Below are 23,810 nucleotides of genomic sequence, written 5' to 3'. Positions count from 1 at the left end.
CGAATACGCCAATATTAGTAGAAAACACTGAATTTTATTTTTAATTTGTACATCCGTAATAATAATTATTCTTTATTGCCATTAGTGAATTATTTACAACTACTCGAGTTGGATCGTTTAAAAACTTAAGCCACTACCTACGGCGTTAATAACCAGTTATAATACTCTGATTAATTTGTTTCTTGGATTTTCACATTATAATATACTCAATGTATAACATTTTATTCTATTCTATATGATTTTATCATTTTATGGTAACAGACCTGATTTCAAATCGATTGTATTATACTTTCATGTTCCACAATGTTTATATAGTTATATAGTTTATTTAGTTACGGTAGTCGATAAAATGTATTTTTATAAATTTGTTTAATTATTAAATTATATTCATGAATTATAATATCTTAACGATAACACTTGTTCAGTCTAATTAGGTACCTATCATAAATCGTAATCGTGATGTTATAGTCAAATTTCACATCAACAAATCTCAAATAAGTAGGTTCGACTTTCGAAGTAGTAAAATCATAAAGTAGGATTTTCATTATAATCAAATTACAATATGTTGTATTCGGTGCAGTGAACTTAACCATTTAATGACATAACTGCATAGAAATAATAATTATTAATAATCAGTCTACATCGAGTCACGGTGAATTACTGCATGATAATTATAGGTATACATAATATTGTTCAGGCACTGATCATTTGTATCCTTTATGAATAACACACGCACAATGTGGGAATTTGATATTATAATTATTAATTATAATAGTGCATTATCAAAAAGATCTGTCTTAAAAATAGGAAACCTTCGTTTACCTTCTTGGGTTTTAAAATATAATTTCAGTGTTCGAGTGTGGTAAACATAGTGGCGTAGAGAGCAACATTTATTTGGTAGGTGGGTAATTGGTAATTTATCTCAATATTTTTTTCTGTACCTTATGCCTTATGAATCAATATACATTATTACATTTAATATAAATAATACACCTATATGCAAAAAGTTTTATTTACGACTTTTAATAGGTACCAAAAAAACTAAAACTAAACATCGAGTAGGTATAGTTCAGTGTGTTTACCATAAGAATAAAAATAAAAAATAACAATTTCATAATAAATACCTAGGTTAGGACGTTAGGTAACCTATATTATATTATTAGGTATCGTTTATGTTAGTAAAAGTTAGGTATTATACCATTTTGATTAAATATAAAATATTATGATGACGATCGGAGGTTTATTTGAATTTAAGCTTTTTCTTTGTGATGGCTATATTATACGAGAGGTGAGGTCAGAGGGCATCCGCATATAGCGCCATAATCTCACCTCGACCACCGTATATAATATAACTGCTAGTGTATAATATATCATGCCGCCGGTCGTAGTTATCCGTGTAATATGGGTTTAATAATAATCATATATATTATTATTTATAAATCGAATTGCGGTAAAAAAAAAAAAAAAAACGAAAATTAAACGTGACGCCTCGTGCGCGTGTGTGTAATGACAGAGTCGGGAGTGTCGAGCGGCTCGCCGTCGGACGTGAGCCATTCGGCCGAAGACTCGGACCCGGAGATGCCGGGACAGCATCACCATCACACGCTGCCGCTGCACGCGGCCGTTCACCACCACAAGGAACGGACGCCGCTGAAGCGCGTGGTGTCGGAACCGGCGGCGGGCGTGTGTCCTCCGCCGCCCCCGCCGCCCATGCCGGTCAACGATTTCCACGGACAGGTGTACGTGTACGTGCAACAGCAGTCGGTCCGCAATCCCAGTGAGTATATTATATACTTAGTATATTATCGTATTATTATCGTACGACCGTCGAAAATAAGTAGTACGCGCGCCGCAGGTATATTATTATATATGACTGCAAAATAGAATAATATTGTGCGGCGATAGACGTACGAGCTGATGCGGCTTGGCGACCATCATTTTTCATCTGAAAAATTACGGTTCTATTTAAAGTCGTCGTTTTGGGAGTCGGTAGTTTGGACCGAAAATGCAAAAGTCTAATTTAAATTAAAAAGCTCAACGCGTTTTGCAATAGAAGTATACCTATATGTTTTTACAATATATACGTTTTTGAACATTATATTAACTGTGGTAATCTAATCGTTATGCTTAATTATATACAACCGTTATTGTTTATTTCACGACGAGAAATGTTTGAAATCAAAAGAAAAAAATACGGATAGGGTGACGTGATGATTATTCGAACTCTTTAATATAATTATGTAGTACCACCACCTACAAGATAATCGAAAAAAAATACAAAGCCGCTCTAAAATTCGGCTAAATCTTCTGCTATAAACTAATAATAAATTTTTTAATTCAACGATTTTATTTATTGCGGAGTGTGAGTTTAATAATATGAAATTTGTGTTATTAATAAGTAATCGTGTTCATGGACCGTATTTTAATTATTATGAATTCAACTCATAGATTAGTTGATTTTACCTAGTTTTTTCGTTCAGTGCATAATAATAATTAGTTTTAATAATTTATTAATAATCATGACTTTATCACAATAATAATTTATTAATCGACTTACTTCGAGTGCAATTAAAATAATTAAATACGGTTTAAAAGAGGATATAATCCTCTACAAATCGCTCCGATTTCACTTGGCTTTCGCCAATTATCGGCGAGTGCTCCGCATCACACTGTAATCTCGTATTAGGTACCCGTTTATGGGTAATGGGTCCTAATGCTGGCCGTGCCGCAGCGTTATCGCAGATGTCCCGCGCGCGATGTTCATACGTGTGCAAAAAGCGTATAGGAAAATAAAAAATGTAAAAATCTTCACGCGCTGTTAACCGCCGCCCACACACGGCACACTGCCCGCCGCCATCAGATAAAGCGCGCACGGTCGGTAAGTCACATCTCGCTTGCTTCGCAGGAGAATCTTCGGAAGGCGGTGGGGCGACGGTGTCGGCGATGACCGGGCCTCAGCAACCGGCAGCGTTCATTCCGCCAAAGTTCCCGGCCGCGGGCGTCCACGACATTGGACTCATCAAACCCTCGGAATACCTGAAGAGCATCGTCGGCAACACCGGTGACCCGAACGAAGTCAGGCCAGCAAACGCGCCGTTGCACAGGACCAAGTCCGAACTGTCAGTGGCAGTCCAACACCAACAACAGCATCAGCAACAGCCGTTGGCCGCGATCAGCATACACGACTTGCACAGCGTACAGCTCAAAAAGACGCCGGGCACCGTGAAGATCATGCAGAACAACAACAACGACGCGGACAAACATTCGGGTAAACAATAATATTATGTTAAATATTGTCACCGTATAATACGTTTGTACTATGTATAAAGGTACCCACTGTATTAGGTATTTGACCTGATATCAAAACTTGTACCTATACGAAACTATTCACAAAAGTATTGTTATATTTCCGTCGGTTTAGGACACATAGATAATATGTTTTTCATATGATATTGTCATTATTTTTTTTTGTTATTCGTCGAAATTCTATACGGAAAAATGATTCTATTTATTAAAGTATAGATTAGGTTTGGTATTTTTTCAATAAATCACACCTGCAATGGAATGTTGCTACGAAGATATTGACAAAACAATGAATCGTAATTGAAATGAATAACTCATATTCTTCTCTTTCTACGTTTAATTACATATTTTATACATCTCACGACGTTGTGAATTTTTTTTCTGTTTGTAGAATCGTCTTAGATGTATAAATGATGTTTTTATGATGAGTGTTAATTATTTTTATGACCTGGTAATTTAATTTGATTTCGAAATGCAACTGCGTTCATTATCAACTATAAAACGATGTTTCATTACACTATAAACAAAATATTAAACTGACGCATATAGTCGCATAAATTAGAACTGAAAAATCAATTTATGTTTATATACTTTGAACAACGTTTCAAAAATAAATCATTAAATACATTTAGAAAACTAATTATTCCGAGTAAAATATACAATAATTGAAATTATATACGTGCTTAAGATGGTGACGAATCTATATCGAGAGACAAATTGTTTACCTACCATAAGATTGTACTTATACTTCTGCGCTGTATTATTAATTATTGTCTATCATTTTTCTTATAAAATAATCAAATTCCAGCTTAAGTTATATTTTATTTACATTAATAACAAATTATATTATCATAGAAAAATGTATATAAATGTTTAAAAGAAAACCAATATGCAAATTGCAATGTGTAGTAGTGCCTACCTACCTATAATACTGCCTAATATCTATATAGATTCTATTTTCATTCTTATGCTTTCTGTACACAACAATAATATGACGGAATCGATTTTTGGCGAATGCAATACACTGAAATTTATTAGTTTCTATATCATATTAATAAAGTCCAACAATGAAATAACAACGCGTGTAATTAGACAATATTACAATAACAATCTTGTGAGAATAGTTTTTAATTTCTTCGGCTTTCACTGACTCGTGTTGTAGGATGTGTGTTATTACTTATTATGTTTCATTAGGTGCCGTGCCTCCGTTACAAGCACAAAGGCAAGATCTGATAGCAGAACTAAAAATGTCAAAAGATATCAACGGCATTAAAAAGATGAAAGTGGAAAAAGTCAAAATGGATGAGATGAGCGAAAAACAAAAGATCAACGAGATCACCAAACAATTGTCGCCTGACAATATCATAGATCAGGTACCTATAATTGAATATATAAAATATTATAACTATAATAAGATCAAATATTATTTGATTAATAATAAACATAATATTATTAAATTTTAATATGTATCTGTATTCAAAATTTCATTGGTTACATTAAGTCCAAAATTAACGACTATCGGTATTGATTTTTCCGGATTAATGGTAATCACGTTGGTACCTAATTATTAATTTTAATAATGTATCTAGTATTCCAATAACATATTTTTTAAATAATTTTTTCCTATTATTAAGTCTATACTTGCATTCGACATTGTAGTTAAGTGTGTGTTAATAAATATTAATTACCTATACGTTTTATTTTAATAATTATAAAGTTATATCTTATAAAAATTAAAATAGATTGATTTTCTAATTAAAACTAATAGTATCGTTCATTCTAAATGATTTTAATAGCTCAAAAATTATTTACCCATCTAATTATTTATTGTTATGAATTTTTAACTATTATTAATTAAAATATAAATAATATGGTTATTGGTTATTCTTATTTATGTATATAATACCTATAATAATTATTAAATTAATTGTTTTTTTTTTTTGTAATGTGTGATTTAAGTTCCACTGTTGGACTTATCGAGATATTAGGAATTTAAACTTTTTAAAACATTAATTTGATATATTATGTAGTACACAAACACCGTCAATCATAATATCGTGACTAAACCAGTGCGATACTCCATCGCCATTAGATTTACATGCATTTCACTCCAAGCATAAAAATATCTGAAAGCTATAATAATATATGCGATTTCACCTCATGTTAGACATCAAGACGTTTAATGACGTTATTTTTCATACGATTCTCGTCGGTCGTTAATCACATTATGTTTCTAATTAATTATAATATAATATTATTATGTTTAGTGTCGGTGGAACTTGTTTAGTTGTTTATTATTTGAATCATTTGAAACATATTCACCGAGCTATATTCTACTACAATTTAGTGTATATATACATAATATATTATAGATATTATAACATTTCTATCAACCATAAATATATAATAATTGTAATATACACTAATCTATATGATAATTAATTAATATGTTAATATTTTTATGTGTTGCATTGTTAAAAACAAGATTTTAAAAATATCGTTGTAAATACTTATTTTCTAGATTCCGGAAAAGGACGCCAACGGTAATGTGATACCTGCGTGGAAGCGTCAGATGATGGCTAAAAAGGCAGCGGAAAAAGCACGAAAAGATATGGAAGAGGAACTTAGCCGGCAAGCTGAAGAAAAGCGTTTACAATCTCTGCCACCGTGGAAAAGGCAACTGATGCAAAACAAGAGACAAGACGATAAGTAGGTTTTAAAAAATATAATACATTGAGCCTAATGCCTAGGTATACATTTCGACAGCGTCTAATGAGATACTTAGTTGGTATAGAAATTGTCGCCGTCACGGTTTGATTTCCCGCGAGAACACAGCTGTTGTTGTTTTCACTAAAAGTATAGTCGGTCCCTACCTAATCGTGTGAGTGTCGAGTGTGTGTGTGTGAGAATTAGTAAATTAGTGAATTAAAAGTAAAATTAAGAACTAATTGCTTTAATAAATTAAAACTACTATTATATAATTTATAACACGCGTCGGCATCGTTCATATTTTCATATGATCTTGAATAAATCCAATTTCAATAATGATACTATATTATACACATAAGTCGAAAAATATTAGTGCTTATTGCATGTCTACGTAATTTAAATACTAATCCACATTTGAACAGTTCGAACTTCGAGAGTGTGTACACGTCAAACAAGATACATTATCATCATTGTCACATTTTCAACAGTTTGAGTAAAGCTTATTTTATAACCTAAATATCTGTTGAGGAATAAATTTAATTATGGCCGTTTCCCCAATACAAACAACGTAATTAGTATAAATTTAAAATGTTTTCACTGAAGATTAAAAGTATAATATAGTCGCCTACCTATTAACTATTTCTACGTATACTTAAATTACAAATTACAATATGAAAATTTCTCAGTATGATATTAATATTTAATAAGTATTAAGATTATCATATTCTATGTTATATAATAGTATATACAAATTAATATAAAAAATACAAACGTAGTATAAACTTAAAATATAAATTCTAACAAACGTATAAGCAAATGTGAATTAATAAATTATATTTTTCGTCATTATAATGTAATATTTGTTATATAATATATTTATGTATATATATTATATCTGAAATTTATATCATGCTACCTTGAAATTGTATTACTGTGCCACCGATATTTAAATTTATTGGTACCAGGTACATCAATTTGGGAGGAGGTTCGGCTTGCAGTATTTCATTTTTTTGGTCCAAGTTGTTCTTACTTTTTTTGATTGCATACTAAATGCGTCCTTTAGATAACTCCAAAAGGCACGCATTTTTAACATGTAAAAATGTCTAACAGTAATAATATAGGTAATATGAAAAACAAATATAATAATACAAAATAGCATTCTTAATAATTATTAACATTTTAAGTCACATCATCTACTCACCATATGCCTATATTATAACAGGAACAATATCTACTATAATTATATTAAGTATAATAATATCAGCTGGCAATTGGTAATGACTTAAAAATGTAGTCACCAATAATTTATAAAAAAAAAAAAAAAAACAACGGTCCTGATGAGTTTTGAGGAAAACTGGTACAACGGTAGCAATTGAATGTAGGTACTAATACATTAGATGTATTTTGTCTTTATCTTAATCGGACAGTCATAATATTGTCTTGTTGAAATAACTTATCTGAAAATTTAAAAAATGCCTAGGTAGTGGTTTCGTCGTATTTGTTATTGACGGAAAATTTTTGTCTGCTTAGGCTGTCGACCAATGGAAAACCACCACCACCGCCAGCTCCCGTGGCCAAGGTGACTTTTGCCGATACTGCAGCGGACGGCCAGAACAAGGAAAACGATCAGCCAGCAATAGACGACGAATCTGTAGCAGACACAGATGAGAAGCTCTCGGGGCCACAGCCTCCTTCGCAGCAACAGCAAAATGTCTCTAATAACAACGCTAAAGACGCAGACAGCGATGATGGTCTTGCCAAAATCATTCCGTGGAGAGCTCAACTGAGGAAGACCAATAGCACTCTTAATCTTTTAGAGTAATATACCGCCTATATATTATACGCAATACTGTTCCATATTATTATTATTTTTATTATTTATATACATATTATATTTACGATTATTAATTTTATTATCATATACATATTATATATATATATATAGATATAGATATAGATATAATACTTAAATAATATTTATAATTTATACGATACACCCATTGTATACTATTATATAAACGTTGTCTTCTCTATGCTGTTAATAATTAAAAACAAAAATTCACAAAAATTATAATTGTATGTTAAGGACCAGATTCAAGCATAATATATACAGATATAGTATAGTTTTATATATTATACAAATAATACAATATAATATTGTTTAAACTATAATATCTAAATTTCTACAGTCTACATACACTATAGTATCTATATATACGATTTTTTAATATATTATTCTCGCGCGCCGCATGTATAAATAAGACCTTTGAAATTGTTTTTTTTTTATTTTACTTTATTTAAATAAATTTATATGCTCTCAAAATATAGAATATTGATTTCCATTTGATCGTGTATATACGCGACTTGCATTATCATCCACCCTATTTTAACACATACATTCAAAATGAAGCGTTTTTGAATTGCTCCGTGTAAGTGCTCGACATTAATCATGTGTTGATTATTAAGTGACAAGTCACTGGAAAAATATTTTTATATTTGGGTTTATTTTATTTGGTTTTGTCAATACCATACCTGACTAGTACCTAATATTATATTAAGTCTGACTCATTTTGTTTTTTTTATAAAATTATTATGCATAATAAAATATTTAAAGTATTTAGATTATTCTAAAATATTTATAGGCGTGTACATTTTATTATACATAATACTTTGTTATGTTACAGTATCCTTGTAGCGTTTAGAACAATTAAACTGATATAAATATAGATTGTCTTGACATTACTATTTAATGAAACAGTGATGTTCAATATAAAATAATCTTTTAAAAAATAAAATATCATTAGACTAAAAACAAAAAAAATATCCTCATAATTTGTATGCAGCCGTTAGCAACCCGTAGTTATGCAAGTTTTATACTTTTATAACTACCTACTCAAAAATGTTTTGTTGATAGAACTTTTCAACATCAAATAAACTAAATAGAGAACTTTAAAATGTATTTGATTCTGTATTCACTTCACTTCAAGGGCAACCGCAGGGGGAAAGCCACGCCCCCCTGATATCACATAAACAATTTTAATCTTGGTTTCAAAACAAACTTTTGGTTACTTCAATCTTAAAGATATCAAATAGGTACATAGATACTCTGAATGTGTGCAACAAAATTGAGTGTTGTTGGATGTACAATTTTTAGTATATATTATTTTACACTTCTGAAATTATTTTATTTAATACTTACAGAACGAAGAGAATTGAGTTTTATCAATGAAAAATTATTCGTGGGACTAATTAAATGACCTAGTATATGTACATTAGTATTTATTTTTTTATGTATATTAGCATGAAAGTATGCTTTTAAAATATTTGCAGTGTTGATATTTTTATCTAACATTACACGTACCTACCCATAAATAATATATAAAGATAATCTTTATACATTTCAATGTGATCAATTATATCCCATGATGTAATTAACGTATTTGTATATATAAAACAGATGAACAGGTGTTCCTGAATGAATTTTAAAAGAAAACAACTTTTCATCTAAAATAATACCTAAGTTAAAATAAATTTTCAAGCGACCATAAGTTTTTTTACTTAGTATATCTTAGTCCGTGACCATGTTCTAATGATAGTGTTATGAAATATGAATATAATTTACCTACCTTCTAAAAAACAAGCTTCTCGTTTGTTAATTTAGTCAGTTTTGTACATCATTATGGCATGTGAATTTTTTTCCAATAAAAAAATATTTTTGACAATGTTTGTCACTAAAAAAAATTAAAATAGGCATAGTATGTATGTATCCTTATCCGTGCTAATATTAAATTATATTATACTTATACAACATTTTCCAAATTTATTTATAGACTCAACAAGCTTTACTGTGCTTTAGACCACAGTATTGTCAGTACTGCAGTGTAGTCGGATGATAAGGTATAATAGATTAAACACACAAACACGTGTTTGGCTTTGGATGGCCCATACGAGTACCAAGAATACCTACAAACCATAAAGATCTAATGTTTAATTTAATTATCTTAAATATAAATCTTGTGCGAATACATAAATCGGTTAAGACTCAAGGCAATACTATAGCCTGCAATGCCTGCATAGTATAATATTCCATAAAATATTAAAATATAAATTACAATGTACATTTTGCAATCGTTTAACTGTGTAAATGCCAAATAATAAGCTTGTTGACTTTTTATTTAAATTTTCTCGGTTCTTCATACCACCACAGTGTCTACCATATACCACTACACAATACAAATCCAGGTACCTATACCTTATTTAGTATTACTTTATAGTAGGTATTGTTGTGAAAATATGAATTTATTGTTGTACATTGTACAATTAACAATTAAATTAATTTAAGACTAATGTACCTTGTTACTATAATATATAGATTCACCTAACACAGTATACTATGGTTGGTAATGGTTATAAGAAACCATGTAGCAACAATACAACATCCAAAAATTAAGATTTATAAAGTTCTTAAAATAGGTATTCTAGAATCAGTTAGCCAATAATGTTTTATTCTAATTTAATGTCACCATCAATTTAATTTGTTCTCTTGTATTATAAATTCTTTTATATGATTGCAGATTAAGAAAAACATGGGCTTTAAAGATGATTTTGTATCAAATATTAAAAGAAATGAAATCCGCCACCGCAAGAAAGAAAAGAAAACTAAAGGTATGTTTAATTTTTATTATAATAATTGTTGATCTTTTATGAGTGTTAAAATTAAATGTGAGAGTAAGTTTGTTTATACGTATGCAGGTAGATTTAATAGATCTAAACATAATACTTAAGTATTTTACAGTTAAATCCTTTATTTTTGATATGAATGTAAGAATTGAATATTGAATATGAATAAAAAATAATGGTAATAATTTTAATAAGTTTTTAAGAATATCTTGTGACTGTAAATCTATAATTTCCATTTAAAGAATTTGAATCATCTTTTTTTTATACCATATTAGGAATATTATTTAAGGACAATACTTATAAATTATAATACAACTAATATGAATTTAATACTGATTTAATTTATTAAATCTATTTTGAATGTTTAGATATTACTACTAATACCTATCCTTCAAAAACTTCATTGGATGATGAAGAATTTACATTTTTGTAAGTTATTGAATTAAAAATAATTTAGTCTCTATTATATTTTATTGACTTTCAAAATGCACATTATAGTAAATTGCTTGTATATTTTTGTTATAACAATATAATATTATGCCTTTAAATAATTTTTAATTTGCATATTTACTATTTATAATTGATGTTCATTATGTAAATTTTAAATAATAACTGTTGAATTTAGGTTGAAAAGAATTGTAAACAAATTAAGAAAAAAGAAAAAGAAATCAAAGAAAGTAAGTACCTATTTTTGATTGACTAAAAATAAAAATAAATCATTTATTATTATTATTATTATTATTTATTTTAAATTTTAGATTAAATATGAAAAAGTGTCCAATCATATTGACAATGATGAAGTAAAATGCAGTGTATGTAAACAATTATTTTCGAAAACCTATATTGCTATTCATATGCAATCTCATAAAACTTTTTATAATTGTGATATTTGTAATAAGAATTTCTCTTACCTTTCAATATTTAATAGACACAAAGCAACTCACAAAGTTGATATGATAGTATATGATTGTAAATTATGTAATATTAAATTTAGAAATCCTAGTGATTTATCCAAACATGATAATATTTTTCACGAAGAAGAAAGTATAAAATGTCTATTTTGTTTTAAAAAATTTAAGCAATTTAATGATTTTTTGAACCACATTAACATGTACTCTTTTGACAAACCCTCTCAAAGTTTAACTGATCACATAAAAATACACAGTGAAGGCATACATTGTTCATCATGTTGTACTTGTAAAATGAGTTTTGCAAAGCGTGATACAGTTATAAAATATACCATATAATACATTTCATCAAAGAACTATTATAATTTTTCCATTTAAAGACAATACATTATATCATGTTTAAATATTCAGCTACTTATTTTATTTTATTTTAAAATTTATTCATTTATACACTGATTTATTTATTTCAAATCATTTTTTTTTTTTTTTATAAAAATGTATCTAAATTATCATTTATATTATTATATTTAAGTTTTCATTCAAATATGCAATACTTTATTTTTAAAAAAACAATATTAAAATAAATAAAAAATCAATATTCCTAATTGAAATGCTAATGTGAAAAAAATCTTAGTAATTAGTTACATAAATAAAATTGTTTTTAATATTTCTGACTTCTGTAGTTTTTATTCAAAAATGCATTTTTAAGGGAACTTGTAAAGTAAAATTTGAGAATTAATAAATAAACTTAGTTCATACTGATCATGGTTTGTTCTGTACTCCCTATGGCCTATACCCAATGTGGAAAAACTCCAAAATAGATAAAACTTATATTTTTAGATCACAGTATGTACCAAATAGTTTAATGTTTATAATGAGGTTTTTCTCTTTTTAAACTCATACAATTGAAATAACAAGTTACACGTAAAATATAATATGTATTATATTTATCTTTCTTGATGACAACTAATATCAAAATAAAATTATCTTTAAGCCTTGAGGTGTGTGTTTTTCTTTTAAGAAATTCTTAGAATTGCTAATTTTTTCTTTTTAACACTAGGTGTTAGTAATGTTGTAGTTTTCTACAATAATTAACCAATAATCTGACATTATATTTTATTGAATAACTTTTTTTACACACCTAATTATGTATATATAAAAAAAAAAAACCAAAATTTCTTATTCCTATAAATAAATTAAAAAGAGACAATAAACATTTTATGTTATAAACCAATTATATTAATTAACAAAAACAAAAATTAAAACATGAAATATTTTATTAATGTAAAATAAATTATAATTCTTGTTTTTTTTTTTTTTATCACTTTGTGTGAAATTTGTATTATACAATTATACTACTTCTTTACTATTTTAAATATCTTCATCATCTATAAAATGTGCTGTCAAAACGTCCATTAATGGTTTTAATTTAATCATTTCATGTTCATTGTAATTATACATAAGGAACATGCGTTCCAATATTTTTTGTATTTTCACACCCTCCTTAGAATAGCCTGGAAAGTCTGGTAAACCTTCCGGATTCTCTTTAAGAGCCATATAAGCCTACAATAAGTATAATAATTATAATAATACAATTTCAATACATCAAATAGGAAGATAATATCCTAGTTTCATTCACCAAAAAATCAACAGGATTCTTTGGTCTCACTTTAGCAACTTGTACTATCAATTTTGTCAAGGTAGGAGTAACATATTTCATTAAGTATTCTTCGTTAGTTAAGCTTTCAATGTATTCGAAATCCGTTAACTTCTCAAAATCCTCTAGCAATGTCATCTGTAAAATGCATAGGTATACATTTTTGTTAAAACAATATTTATAGACACATTATATTTGTCATTATTAATTTATTCTATTGTCATTGCCATAAATGGAAATTATCCATTAGGTATAAATAAAGTTGGTTATAAATAAGGCTTGAAAGTCATCAGATTATTCAGATTTACATGTTTTTTTATGTGCTTTGTTTTTATAGCAGACCTAAGTAAGTAATAATTGCATATCGACAAATTGTACACATAGGTATGAATTATAACATGATTTTTTGATTTTTTTTACATAGGTATGGTTTTTTAATAAAATTATATATTTTAAGGAAAATATTATAATTATAAAAAGGTAAAGATAACCTAATAAAAAAAAAACATTTTCAGCTGTTAAGATTGTGATATGCGAATACTGTAACCATTGACCCATAATGTTCTTTGTTAATAGTGATTATAAAAGATAGGTACTTACTTTTTCCTTAAGCTGTATTAGTTTATATTTTTGATTTTCGTTAATTTCTTCTACTAATGAATTCATTTTATTTAAATCAGTCATTTTCTCAAATATTCCTATAATTATATAATTTATAAATTACCTATAAACTATAATCGTCTATAGACTATAATACAAAATCCAACACAATAGTACAGTACCTACATCGATATTGTGAATATTATATTGAAACTGTATTATATGTAATAATAATAATGTTAATAATTGTTAATTAATTTCTAATGCATGGTTTATTACTCATATATATTAAATATTATAATCGTTATAGTAATATATTAGTATCTAGCAGTGACATATTTAGGATCCGTATTTAGACGTATTTAAAGAGTATTTTGATATAATACGGTAGCTACTAGCTAGGTCATTTGGGTGATAAAAAAAAAGTAATGGCACTCAGAAAACCTGGGGCGCAAAATTCCTAAATACGTCTGTGGTACCTACCTATAGATATGTTAAGTGCTATCATTTTTCAGTTACCATGATTTTGATTCAATTCGATTTCTTTTACAACTGCATTAAGAAACTGTTCAAAACTTGGATCAATATCTGGTAATTCAACTTTGTCAGTATTATAGTTAAGTGGCGAATATGGAGATTCAATAATCTTTATTGGCGCATAATACAAATTGAAAAATTTCAAAAGATTATCATGATTTTTTCGATTCCAAATTAGTCGTTTGCTAAAATGATCCAAAAAATTTTTAAAAGATTAAAACTTTTACAGAATGAATAATATTTTACGGTTTTTTTTTTATTTGTTTTTTTAGAATAGGTTTTGCTGCCACATTAGTTGATATGGCGATATCAGAACTCGATGAATGTATTTTGTCAACTTCAGAGAACAGAAGTCGTCTTTTTGTACTTGTATTTTTAAGTGTGTTTATACTGATATCGATATCGCTGTTTTGATCAGCGAATAAATCAACACCTAGTGTGTTTTGCGTTAAAGTAACCGTCAAGTCTACAAAAATATAATAAATAATAAATTAATAAGCAAAAACACATTTTTTTTTTTAATAGGTATATTTAATCTTTAATAATATAGCTAATAACTTATACTTAGTATATATTATTATTAAATATACCGAATACCTATTATAATACACTATGATGTGTTGTATAGTGAGTAGTGAGTAAATGGAACTGTATTAATAAAAAAAAACGATAGATTATTTATATAGGTACTTGGTAGTTTATTAACATCTATATTTTGTTGAACTGAACTCGTATCATCGAATTGGAATAGCATTTTGGCTTGAGCTACTGTTGTTGGATATCCATCCAGAACATACCCACGTTTAAAAAACTTAATTTTTTCAATCAATAGTCTATAATAACAAAAACATATAGTAAACAGAAGTATAAAAAATATATAAATAATAGAGTATATAATTTTATTGTAGATGCGACAATACATATAGTATACTTAAGAAAAATGTAAAAAAAAAATTACGGAATTTACGGAATTAAATAAATATCTTCCAGTATATCATTATTGGCATCCATAGATGAATATAAAATTGATAGTTTTTTATTTAATTTTGATATTTTGTCAATTATAATCGAATTAATTTCAGTTGGTTCATCAGCATCGTCTAATACATCATCTACTGAATCGTCAGCTAATCGACTTTTATGATACAGTGAACTTATTTCTTCTCTCTTCGCAAAATATGTGTATTATACAGGTACATACATTGTTTATTAAAAATAAATAATTTCAAACTCACGATTTCATTAATGTAGTCTTGAGTTATCTTTTTGGGTTCCAGGTAAATTAAATCATAAAACTGGGCAAGTTGAAATGCGAGTTTGGTCTTACCAGAAGCTGGTGGACCAAGTATAACTAACTTAATATTCTATACAAAAAAAAAATACCCGTTTATCTCTAGTCTATACTACCAAATATGCATTCAAAATAATGCACTTTAATGTTATGAGCTCTTTTATATGTTTCAACTAAATATTTCATTGAAGTCAGTATTGATGATTTATTGTTGTACCACTCGAAATTGGGCCACAATCGGTTAATACTTGAATTGACTTTAATATCGATTGACATAATTTGTTTATGTATGCCCTACAATCATTTCGAAATGAAAGTTTTATACAAATATTTAATTTCACAATTAAAATTGTTTTCTCACCTTGAGTTCATATTTATTCAAGAATGTATTTAATGACACCGCTGTCGGAATAGTTACATCACATGATTTAGCGAGAGTCTAAGCAAATATTATTCAAATTACGAATAATTCATGCAATTTTTTATTATGCCTGAATGGCTGAATAGCTTAGTCTATTCTTATATACTTACAGCGATGATTTGTTTTAGCGTAATTATTGGACTTTCAACAGCAAAAATATAATGATACTCTGGCGTCTGATCTTCAGATATTATTTTATGAACGAGTCTAACAATATTAACATATAATATTATTACAGATATTCATAGTAATTAGATTTTCTATAAATAGGTATCTGTACCTAGCTAAATCTTCAACGTGTATTACTGGTACATGGTTTTGACTATTTGGTATTGGAAATAAATCGATAGTTTTACAAGCCGAGTCGAACAGAAATTGTAACAAATCTTGTTCGAACCCATATGTAAGACCAGACCAAATGATTATTGTTTTTAAATGTTCTTTAAGCTAATAATAAAAAATAGTTTAACTTGTTAGTAGGTACAATAAAATAACGAGATCTGTGTTTATTATTTTTTATCAATGTAAAATAAAATATTTACTCCTTCAGTTTCATTTACGGCTAACACTTCAAGTTCAAATTCATAGTGTTCTGCATATTCTGGATTTGGGACTCTGTTATTCGCATCATTCTCACTCACAAAACGCTTTGTTTAATAAATAATTTGATATTATAAAATATCATTATTATTTATTTCATTCGTTATAAAGTTATAATTTATTTACTTTTTTATTAACACCTGCCCAAGTCATTACAGTCGATATTACCACTATTTTCTTTTTCTTTTTCGATCCATGGGTTTTTCCCATATCTTTAAAGTTGACGATTTCTCTTTTTAATGATCTAAATATTTCTTTTCCTTTCGATAATTCAGCAGTATCTCTAGATATGTCAATTACTATGATACCACAAGTTTTAAGTAATTTCAAAAGATCAGAACTGTTTACTGTACTTATAACTTCATTCTAATTTAAATACAAGTATCAATAATAATTTTAATCTATGGTCAAAAAACCTTATTGATTAAGTAGGTTACTAATATTGTTACTTATTAAATATTATACTATATAGATCATAATATCATATTCTAATATATTACTTTCAAGTTTAGCGATTTATCATCTATTGTTTCGATGTATATTTCATATGGAACTTCAGTTTCTAAATCATCAGTTCTTGATTTACCCAATTTTTCAAACGATACATCTTCTAAAGTTTTATTAAATACATGGTAGTTGTACATTATCGTCTTTAATCGTTTACTCGGTTCTATATTTAACAATCTGAATCCATATATTTTATTATTCAATTTTAAAATATCAATGTAATTAAAATTAAAAAATAATAATATGTAATTCAGATATATAATATGGTTACATTTTATATATAATATATTAACATTCACCTAAAAAATTCTACACCTGTTAACCTATCAATAATAGTATCAACAACAAATTCATCATTTTCTTCCACTTTTAATTTATTTATAATGGTAGAGTTTTGAGACTCTATGACATTAGATTGCGATTCTTGGGATATTAGTTGATGATTTTCTATGTTTGAGTTGGATAAGACATGTGCTTTAGACATCCGACTATTTTTAGCCAATTTTGACGATAAAAACTAGATTTAACACAATAATTAGGTAGGTACTGTAGATATTTTTTATAATACTAACAAGTAACATTATCTACATATTTTAATAAGTTATACCTAATAATAGAAAATCTGTATTTTGTTTTAATTATAGGTACCTTTATGAAATATTTTGTATTAAACGAGTTTCCTGGACTAATAAAAATACGATTAAAATTATTAGACCATTCAGATATCTTCATACGGTTAATGTATTGGTTAACATTGTTTTTGAGTTCAATCTCGTCGAAAATTAATCTAGATAGATAATTATCAGATAAAGGTGAATTAAAGATACTCATGTTGCAGTTAAATAGTCAATCAAACAAATATCAAGTACAGCAGCAAAACTAATACAAATTATTATAAAAAGTAAAAAAATTAATATAAATAACTTTTAAAACGATAAATTACTTATTGGTCGTTATGGTTTCTAACTCTAAAATTATATTTACCTATAAATCTACTTTAAAGTTTAAAATTGTAAAGGTAGGTACTTAATTTAATATCATTTAGTTTATAAGCAAATTAGTTTTCTAGTTTTAATTGAAAAAACTTAAACATTTTAGTAGATAGGTAACGATAAAGTTAAAAGTAAACAATTTAATACAAATTTGCATATTGAAATTAAAAATTCTCATAAATGTATAAACGCAGTTTTTATTATACATTTTAAGTTTAAATTGTACCTATAATGTACCTACAGATGAGCGGTTACATACTTTCTTTTTTTTATAATATTTTTTTAGGTAATCTTATCAATTACTAATAATATATTAATTTAAAATCAGGGCTGTATTTAGGGAGGTAGCTACAGAGTGTTGTTGCCCTAGACGGCTGATTATGAGAGATCAGCTGATTTTTTTAATAGTTAAATTAGGTCGTGCCATAAATCTTATAAGTTATACTATAATAAGGTTAGGTATGGGTATTTGTTACAAATATTTTATATATTAATTTAAATTAATGTATTATTATAGTTTTTTTTTAAGGAGCTGAATTGCTTAACTACATTAGATAATGACATATTGACATCAATTATGGTATAATATGAATTGTAGATGGCAAACTTGACATTTTATAAAGGCTAATTTAGTGTTCCGTCCATCCACCCAAAATTCAATCAAGGCATTTATTTTGTATTTTAAACTATTTATCATTATAAATATTAAAATAATACCTTTTATAAATAATCCACCCACTATTCTTTAAAAAAATATCAAATGAAGCTGCTTCTTGATTATGCCAATAGTCACATCACAGAGTATATATTTGTATTACAATTAAATTCATAAAGGTTATTTATAAATTCTATAGTATAATATTTATAAAATTATGGAAAAATCATAAAATGACATAAATATTTTAAGCACAATTAAAAGAAAATATTTATTTTTTATATTAAATTTAATATATAAAGTATGGTATAAATATGGTAGGTAGTTTGGTTTTAAGTTAAATATAAAAATCAAATGATTTCTTAGCTCATATAATTAAAAAATTAAATTAAGTATCAAACAATCAAATATTATAGCTTTCTGGGTAATATACAAATAAATACCATGATTATTTAACTAAAATTATTTGCTAGTATAATTCAGACGCACTTCAATATAACATATTTAAATATCTTTAAATTATGTACAATAACTGGGAGAATATAAAATATAGTCTGGTATTTATTAATTTATCACATTTTAAAATAAAAATATAATATTATAATTAATTATATTTATTAAGGTCAATATTTTGTTCAAACTACCCATTTATAAAGATCGTACAAAAGGTATATTTAATACTTCAATTTATTCAAGTCAGTTTTTTAATATGAAATAAAAGTAAAATAGATTTTTTAAAACATGAAATTATAAATATATAAATAAAAAATTTATGTATAAAATTTATAAAAATTATGTTTTGGATGAAATTGTTATTTGTACATAAATAATAATTGATTTACATGAATATGATTTTTGTAAAGTGATGTAACTTCAGTGAAATGTAGAGCTTTTTGTAGGATACTGACATACTGTGAATGAAATATATAATGCAATCATTATAAGACTAATACTAAGTTGCATAAATGATTGTTTATTTGTTTCACCAAAAAATTAATGAATCAGTTGTAGTCCAGTGGTTCTTTAAACATAATTAAGTAAACCATGATCAGTCCATTCAAATTTTAGTGAACCATTAAATGAATAAGTTTTTTATGAGAACCAGCATAGGCAATACAATTTTTAATTTTTAATATAATACAATTATTATGTACCTTAAATAGATTCTTGTTGAAACATACTCTTCATATCCATAGGATTATATCCAATCATAGATTTTATATCACCAGCAAATTTATATACATGTTTTCCCTTGGCTCGTTCTAAAATGCCTTTTCCATAATGGTATCTTAATGCTGCAGCCATTTTACTATAGTTCATTCTCCAATTGTTTTTAATCAAACCCCACATAATACTAACGGTATTTGGTTTTATTATTTTGAATGTTCCTTCATTATTGACCCATTCAATCACATTTTGATATTCACTATCTGTTAATAAATTTAGTAAAAATTGCCAAATTTCTATACCATGATTAAAATCTGAATTTAAATGCATTTTATTTTTATAATTTAAAATTATACATATATCAATGCATTCTTCATCATTTTGTTTAATGTATACTTTGTGCATAGTTTTAAGCAGACAAACGTGTGTCCAAAAATCATCATTTGATGATTTGTTTTCCAAACCAGCAATATTCCAACAAAAATTATCTGATATTAACTGTTTCCCATTTATTGTTAATCCAGTAATATTTAAATTAGTTAAATTGTATTCATTTTTAGCCCATTGCATCCAAGTATGAACTTGCACCTAGATCAAAACATATAATACCAAGATAATCTTTTATTTTTATAAACACCTACAAATGCACAATTTTACAATATGATGTAGACTCTAGACATGTCAAGATCACAATGATTTCATGATATCTCACATTCTAAGTGCAATCCATCTCTTGACATCTACATTTACTAAATACACCAAAATATGAAAAATGTTAGTAACAAGAGTGTTCACATAACTAATTATTTTAAGTATAAATTTACAATAAATACTGTTTAAAAAATAATTCTTTTATTAAATCAAAATTAAAATAATATTCTAAAAGCAATTAATTAAAACCACGAGTCAGTTTATATACTATATATAAACATATTATTTATTAAGACTATTTGAATAATAAGATTATATACATTTTTTAAAAATATTGTTGCATGTTTTATTAATTTAAAATTTTGAAATTATTTAAAAAAATTAATTTATAGTTGAATAGTTTGCAATAAATTTATGATTAAATAAAAACATTGTATAAATTAACGTAATGAGCAAACATGAAACAGGCACGAGTATGCCAGCACACTCTAATCCCTATAAGTTTCCCTACTGAGTGTATAAGTATATTGTATAATATTATCACTAAGGTTATTAACATTGATTAAATATACATTTAATAATAAATTTACATGTATATTTAATCAATGATATTAATTAGGTACCTACTTGATCCCATTTACCTGGATCTTCAGGTATTTCTAATCTTTTATAAAACTCTTGCTCAACAATCCAACGATAACCGTTTTTATCAAACACTTTGCAATTTTCAACATCAAATGTTCCTTCATTTGTTCTTTTACCAATCACAAAAACAGTCTCATGCCACTCTGCAGACTCCATCCATGGATTTGATCGATTATTCTAAAATATTTTTATAATAAATAGGTATATATCTTGTTTAAAACATAATAAATGCATATACATATTATACAGTACTACTAATCATAGACCTATAAACTAGAATAACCCATAGATGTATGAGCAGTCGGTAATTACACCCACCTTACACATGTAAGTGTATATTCTATTGTATTCAATAGAAACATGTTAAAATTGACTAGAAGAATGGTTAATGATACTTTTAGGGTAACATTTAAACAAACGATTAGTTTTGTTAATGGATAGAATATAATATCACAAATACCTATTACAGCTGATGTTTCATTTATATAATATAATATTATATTATAATCTGTATTTATTGATGAACTGACTTGTTCTGTGCATGTATGTCTTTCAGTCATAAATAATAATATAGAATTATTATACACAGACTTCTATAAACAGTTATTCACAAGTATACATAATAGATACTACATAATTAAATTTGCAAAAATACAAAAATAAATAAATAGTTATAAAATAGTTTGAAGATATTTTATACTATTATACAATTTTTAATTTTATAATAATATACCTATTAATGGGGCATCAGCAGTTGTCCGAAGAATGATAAGAGAAAGAAAATTGATAAGACTCCGAAAGCAGGAAGGTAACCGTCAGACAATAAACTCTCAATATTAAGATTGATAAAAATTATATTATATTATGCATATTATACTTCAAAATTATATTACTTTCTACATATATAATTTAGGCCAATTTATAATGTGACCAGTAGTATTTAAACATGTGAATTTCGATATAGTGTAAATTCCGCGGCGGACATTCTGCAAGTGTGACGCCACTGACGCCGGCCTTAGGGATATGTATTATACATGATAGATATGAATAGTTCATGATTTGTTCTTAATATAATCGAGTTTATAGACAAATTTTGAAAAATTGTCTAAAAACTAGAGAAATTACCTTAAAACAATAAAAAATGTGTAAAAATATGCACAAATGCAAAATAAGAATTACATTAGCTTTGCGCAGTGGTGATATCGTAACCAATGAGGTGCATAAGAGGTGCACTTATTGCTAGTTGAAAAAAACTGCATTAAAATGACTTTTGCACCAAAATCCCAACCCTAATTATAACCGAAATCTTATGTGGCTTCACACTAAGCAACTAATTGGGTGCCTCGCTATCTTCAGAAACATAGATTAATAGCGCAAATAAAATACGTTGTTTAAATTTGGCAATGAATTTCCTGTTGAGGATATCGGTTATTCCAGCGTCCATATATTATATAATATAATACAATCTCTTTTATAAATCATATCTATATTTCTGATTTACAAAATATTGAGCAGTTCTCTTTCTTTTTGAGACTTCTTACTTATTGTTATATTTCTGTAAACATATAATAATTATTGACTAAAAATATATATATTATATATCTTTTTAAGTTTAAATTGTACGTTGTACATATTCTCAATTCTGCATCTTACATATTATTATTTTGACAATAAATTAAATTATAATTAAAAATGGATGTGCCATCAAATAACGGTAAATATTATTATATTTTTTAACAAGCTTTAAAAAACACATTTTTTAAAAACCAAATTGAAAGTTTGTTTAGATTATGTAAATCATGACCATGCTTATCATATTACCAATCAAAAGCATGGTAAGTGTATACAATACCTAGATGAATCTAGGAAAAAAAAGCCCCGTACCTACGAAATACATATTACTTTTTTATAATAGTGTACATTTTATAATTTTAAATTTTTAAACAATATACCTATCTATATTATTATATAATATTTTACACTATATAGGTATAAATATACATTCGGAATATAAAAGATTAAAGCATAGGTACAGCAATAAAAGTAGGTAATTTATTATCATTTGACTCTATCTTATAAATGATGAAAGTATTATATTTTATTGTAGACACTATCTGGCAACTATGTGGGTATAGTAGGTTAGGTAAAATGAAAATGGAAGTTGCTGCAGACCAAGCAAAATTGGCGTTAAGTAATGTAGGAGATTATGGTAGTACAAAACTTGGTACAAAAAAATTAACCGAAAACCGCTTAAAAAATTTATGCATGCAAATCAAAAATAATGATATAAGTATATTAGATTTTCTTATGACTGTTAGCCACAACATTAGAAAGCAATGCTACTAAATTTTTTACCTTTAAACATTTTTTAAAATATAAACAAACAACAAACTACAATTAATAATGTATTTTTAACTGTGATATAATTAATTTATATTTATATTTATTTTAATAATATGTATTCATCTTATTTACATTTTTACATTA

The 23,810-nt window shown here is 26.7% G+C and overlaps 4 protein-coding genes across 15 annotated transcripts in view; 2 read left to right on the top strand and 2 right to left on the bottom strand.

The window, feature by feature from the left end:
* Window positions 1-8,323, top strand: part of LOC114129872 (uncharacterized) — a 69,844-nt gene extending 61,521 nt beyond the window's left edge. For 2 of the 5 annotated variants that reach the window (XM_050199001.1, XM_050198996.1), the window contains 5 exons: window positions 1,514-1,777; window positions 2,906-3,268; window positions 4,498-4,676; window positions 5,825-6,012; window positions 7,543-8,316. In XM_050199001.1, the coding sequence (XP_050054958.1) occupies window positions 1,514-1,777; window positions 2,906-3,268; window positions 4,498-4,676; window positions 5,825-6,012; window positions 7,543-7,834 (1,286 nt within the window). In that variant the 3' untranslated portion in view covers window positions 7,835-8,316. Of the gene's footprint in view, window positions 1-1,513; window positions 1,778-2,905; window positions 3,269-4,497; window positions 4,677-5,824; window positions 6,013-7,542 lie in introns of all 5 variants that reach the window. The other 3 variants (XM_050198982.1, XM_050198990.1, XM_050198989.1) reach the window with 3 other exon arrangements.
* A 1,538-nt stretch (window positions 8,324-9,861) lies between these two features.
* Window positions 9,862-12,552, top strand: LOC114129875 (PR domain zinc finger protein 5-like). 2 transcript variants are annotated; one of them, XM_050210898.1, is made up of 6 exons: window positions 9,862-10,254; window positions 10,385-10,485; window positions 10,587-10,677; window positions 11,061-11,121; window positions 11,318-11,369; window positions 11,451-12,552. In XM_050210898.1, the coding sequence occupies exons 3-6, from the start codon at window positions 10,599-10,601 to the stop codon at window positions 11,937-11,939; spliced, it is 681 nt and encodes a 226-aa protein (XP_050066855.1). In that variant the 5' UTR covers window positions 9,862-10,254; window positions 10,385-10,485; window positions 10,587-10,598; the 3' UTR covers window positions 11,940-12,552. The 2 variants fall into 2 exon arrangements, with proteins under 2 accessions (XP_050066855.1, XP_027850530.1); XM_027994729.2 differs by lacking the exon at window positions 10,385-10,485 and having other exon boundaries at window positions 9,866-10,254; window positions 11,451-12,546.
* Window positions 12,553-12,900: 348 nt separating this feature from the next.
* LOC114129876 (adenylate kinase 7-like) lies at window positions 12,901-18,163 on the bottom strand. Of its 4 annotated transcripts, XM_050210894.1 has the most exons (17): window positions 17,862-18,163; window positions 17,513-17,730; window positions 17,207-17,390; window positions 16,833-17,072; window positions 16,649-16,753; window positions 16,387-16,553; window positions 16,217-16,313; window positions 16,047-16,124; window positions 15,827-15,979; window positions 15,630-15,758; window positions 15,362-15,561; window positions 15,085-15,227; window positions 14,641-14,860; window positions 14,377-14,579; window positions 13,858-13,955; window positions 13,240-13,395; window positions 12,901-13,163 (listed from the first exon to the last, which is right to left on the bottom strand). In XM_050210894.1, exons 1-17 carry the CDS (start codon window positions 18,042-18,044, stop codon window positions 12,972-12,974), a joined length of 2,766 nt encoding a protein of 921 aa, XP_050066851.1. In that variant the 5' UTR covers window positions 18,045-18,163; the 3' UTR covers window positions 12,901-12,971. The 4 variants fall into 4 exon arrangements, 2 of the variants coding, with proteins under 2 accessions (XP_050066851.1, XP_050066852.1); XR_007607005.1 differs by lacking the exon at window positions 13,858-13,955 and having other exon boundaries at window positions 13,015-13,163; XR_007607006.1 differs by lacking the exon at window positions 12,901-13,163 and having other exon boundaries at window positions 13,372-13,395; window positions 14,341-14,579.
* On the bottom strand, window positions 17,934-22,066 carry LOC114129877 (DNA-binding protein Ets97D-like). 4 transcript variants are annotated; one of them, XM_050210897.1, is made up of 4 exons: window positions 21,854-22,066; window positions 21,306-21,500; window positions 20,015-20,615; window positions 17,934-18,000 (listed from the first exon to the last, which is right to left on the bottom strand). In XM_050210897.1, the coding sequence occupies exons 1-3, from the start codon at window positions 21,881-21,883 to the stop codon at window positions 20,016-20,018; spliced, it is 825 nt and encodes a 274-aa protein (XP_050066854.1). In that variant the 5' UTR covers window positions 21,884-22,066; the 3' UTR covers window positions 17,934-18,000; window position 20,015. The 4 variants fall into 4 exon arrangements, with proteins under 4 accessions (XP_050066854.1, XP_050066853.1, XP_027850532.2 ...); XM_050210896.1 differs by lacking the exon at window positions 17,934-18,000 and adding an exon at window positions 19,628-19,771; XM_027994731.2 differs by lacking the exon at window positions 17,934-18,000 and having other exon boundaries at window positions 19,814-20,615; window positions 21,854-22,065.
* Window positions 22,067-23,810: the final 1,744 nt, after the last annotated feature.

Source organism: Aphis gossypii, chromosome 1 (genome assembly GCF_020184175.1).
Source record: "Aphis gossypii isolate Hap1 chromosome 1, ASM2018417v2, whole genome shotgun sequence".
Lineage (NCBI taxonomy): Eukaryota > Metazoa > Arthropoda > Insecta > Hemiptera > Aphididae > Aphis > Aphis gossypii.
This window is presented reverse-complemented; position numbering and strand designations above follow the sequence as displayed.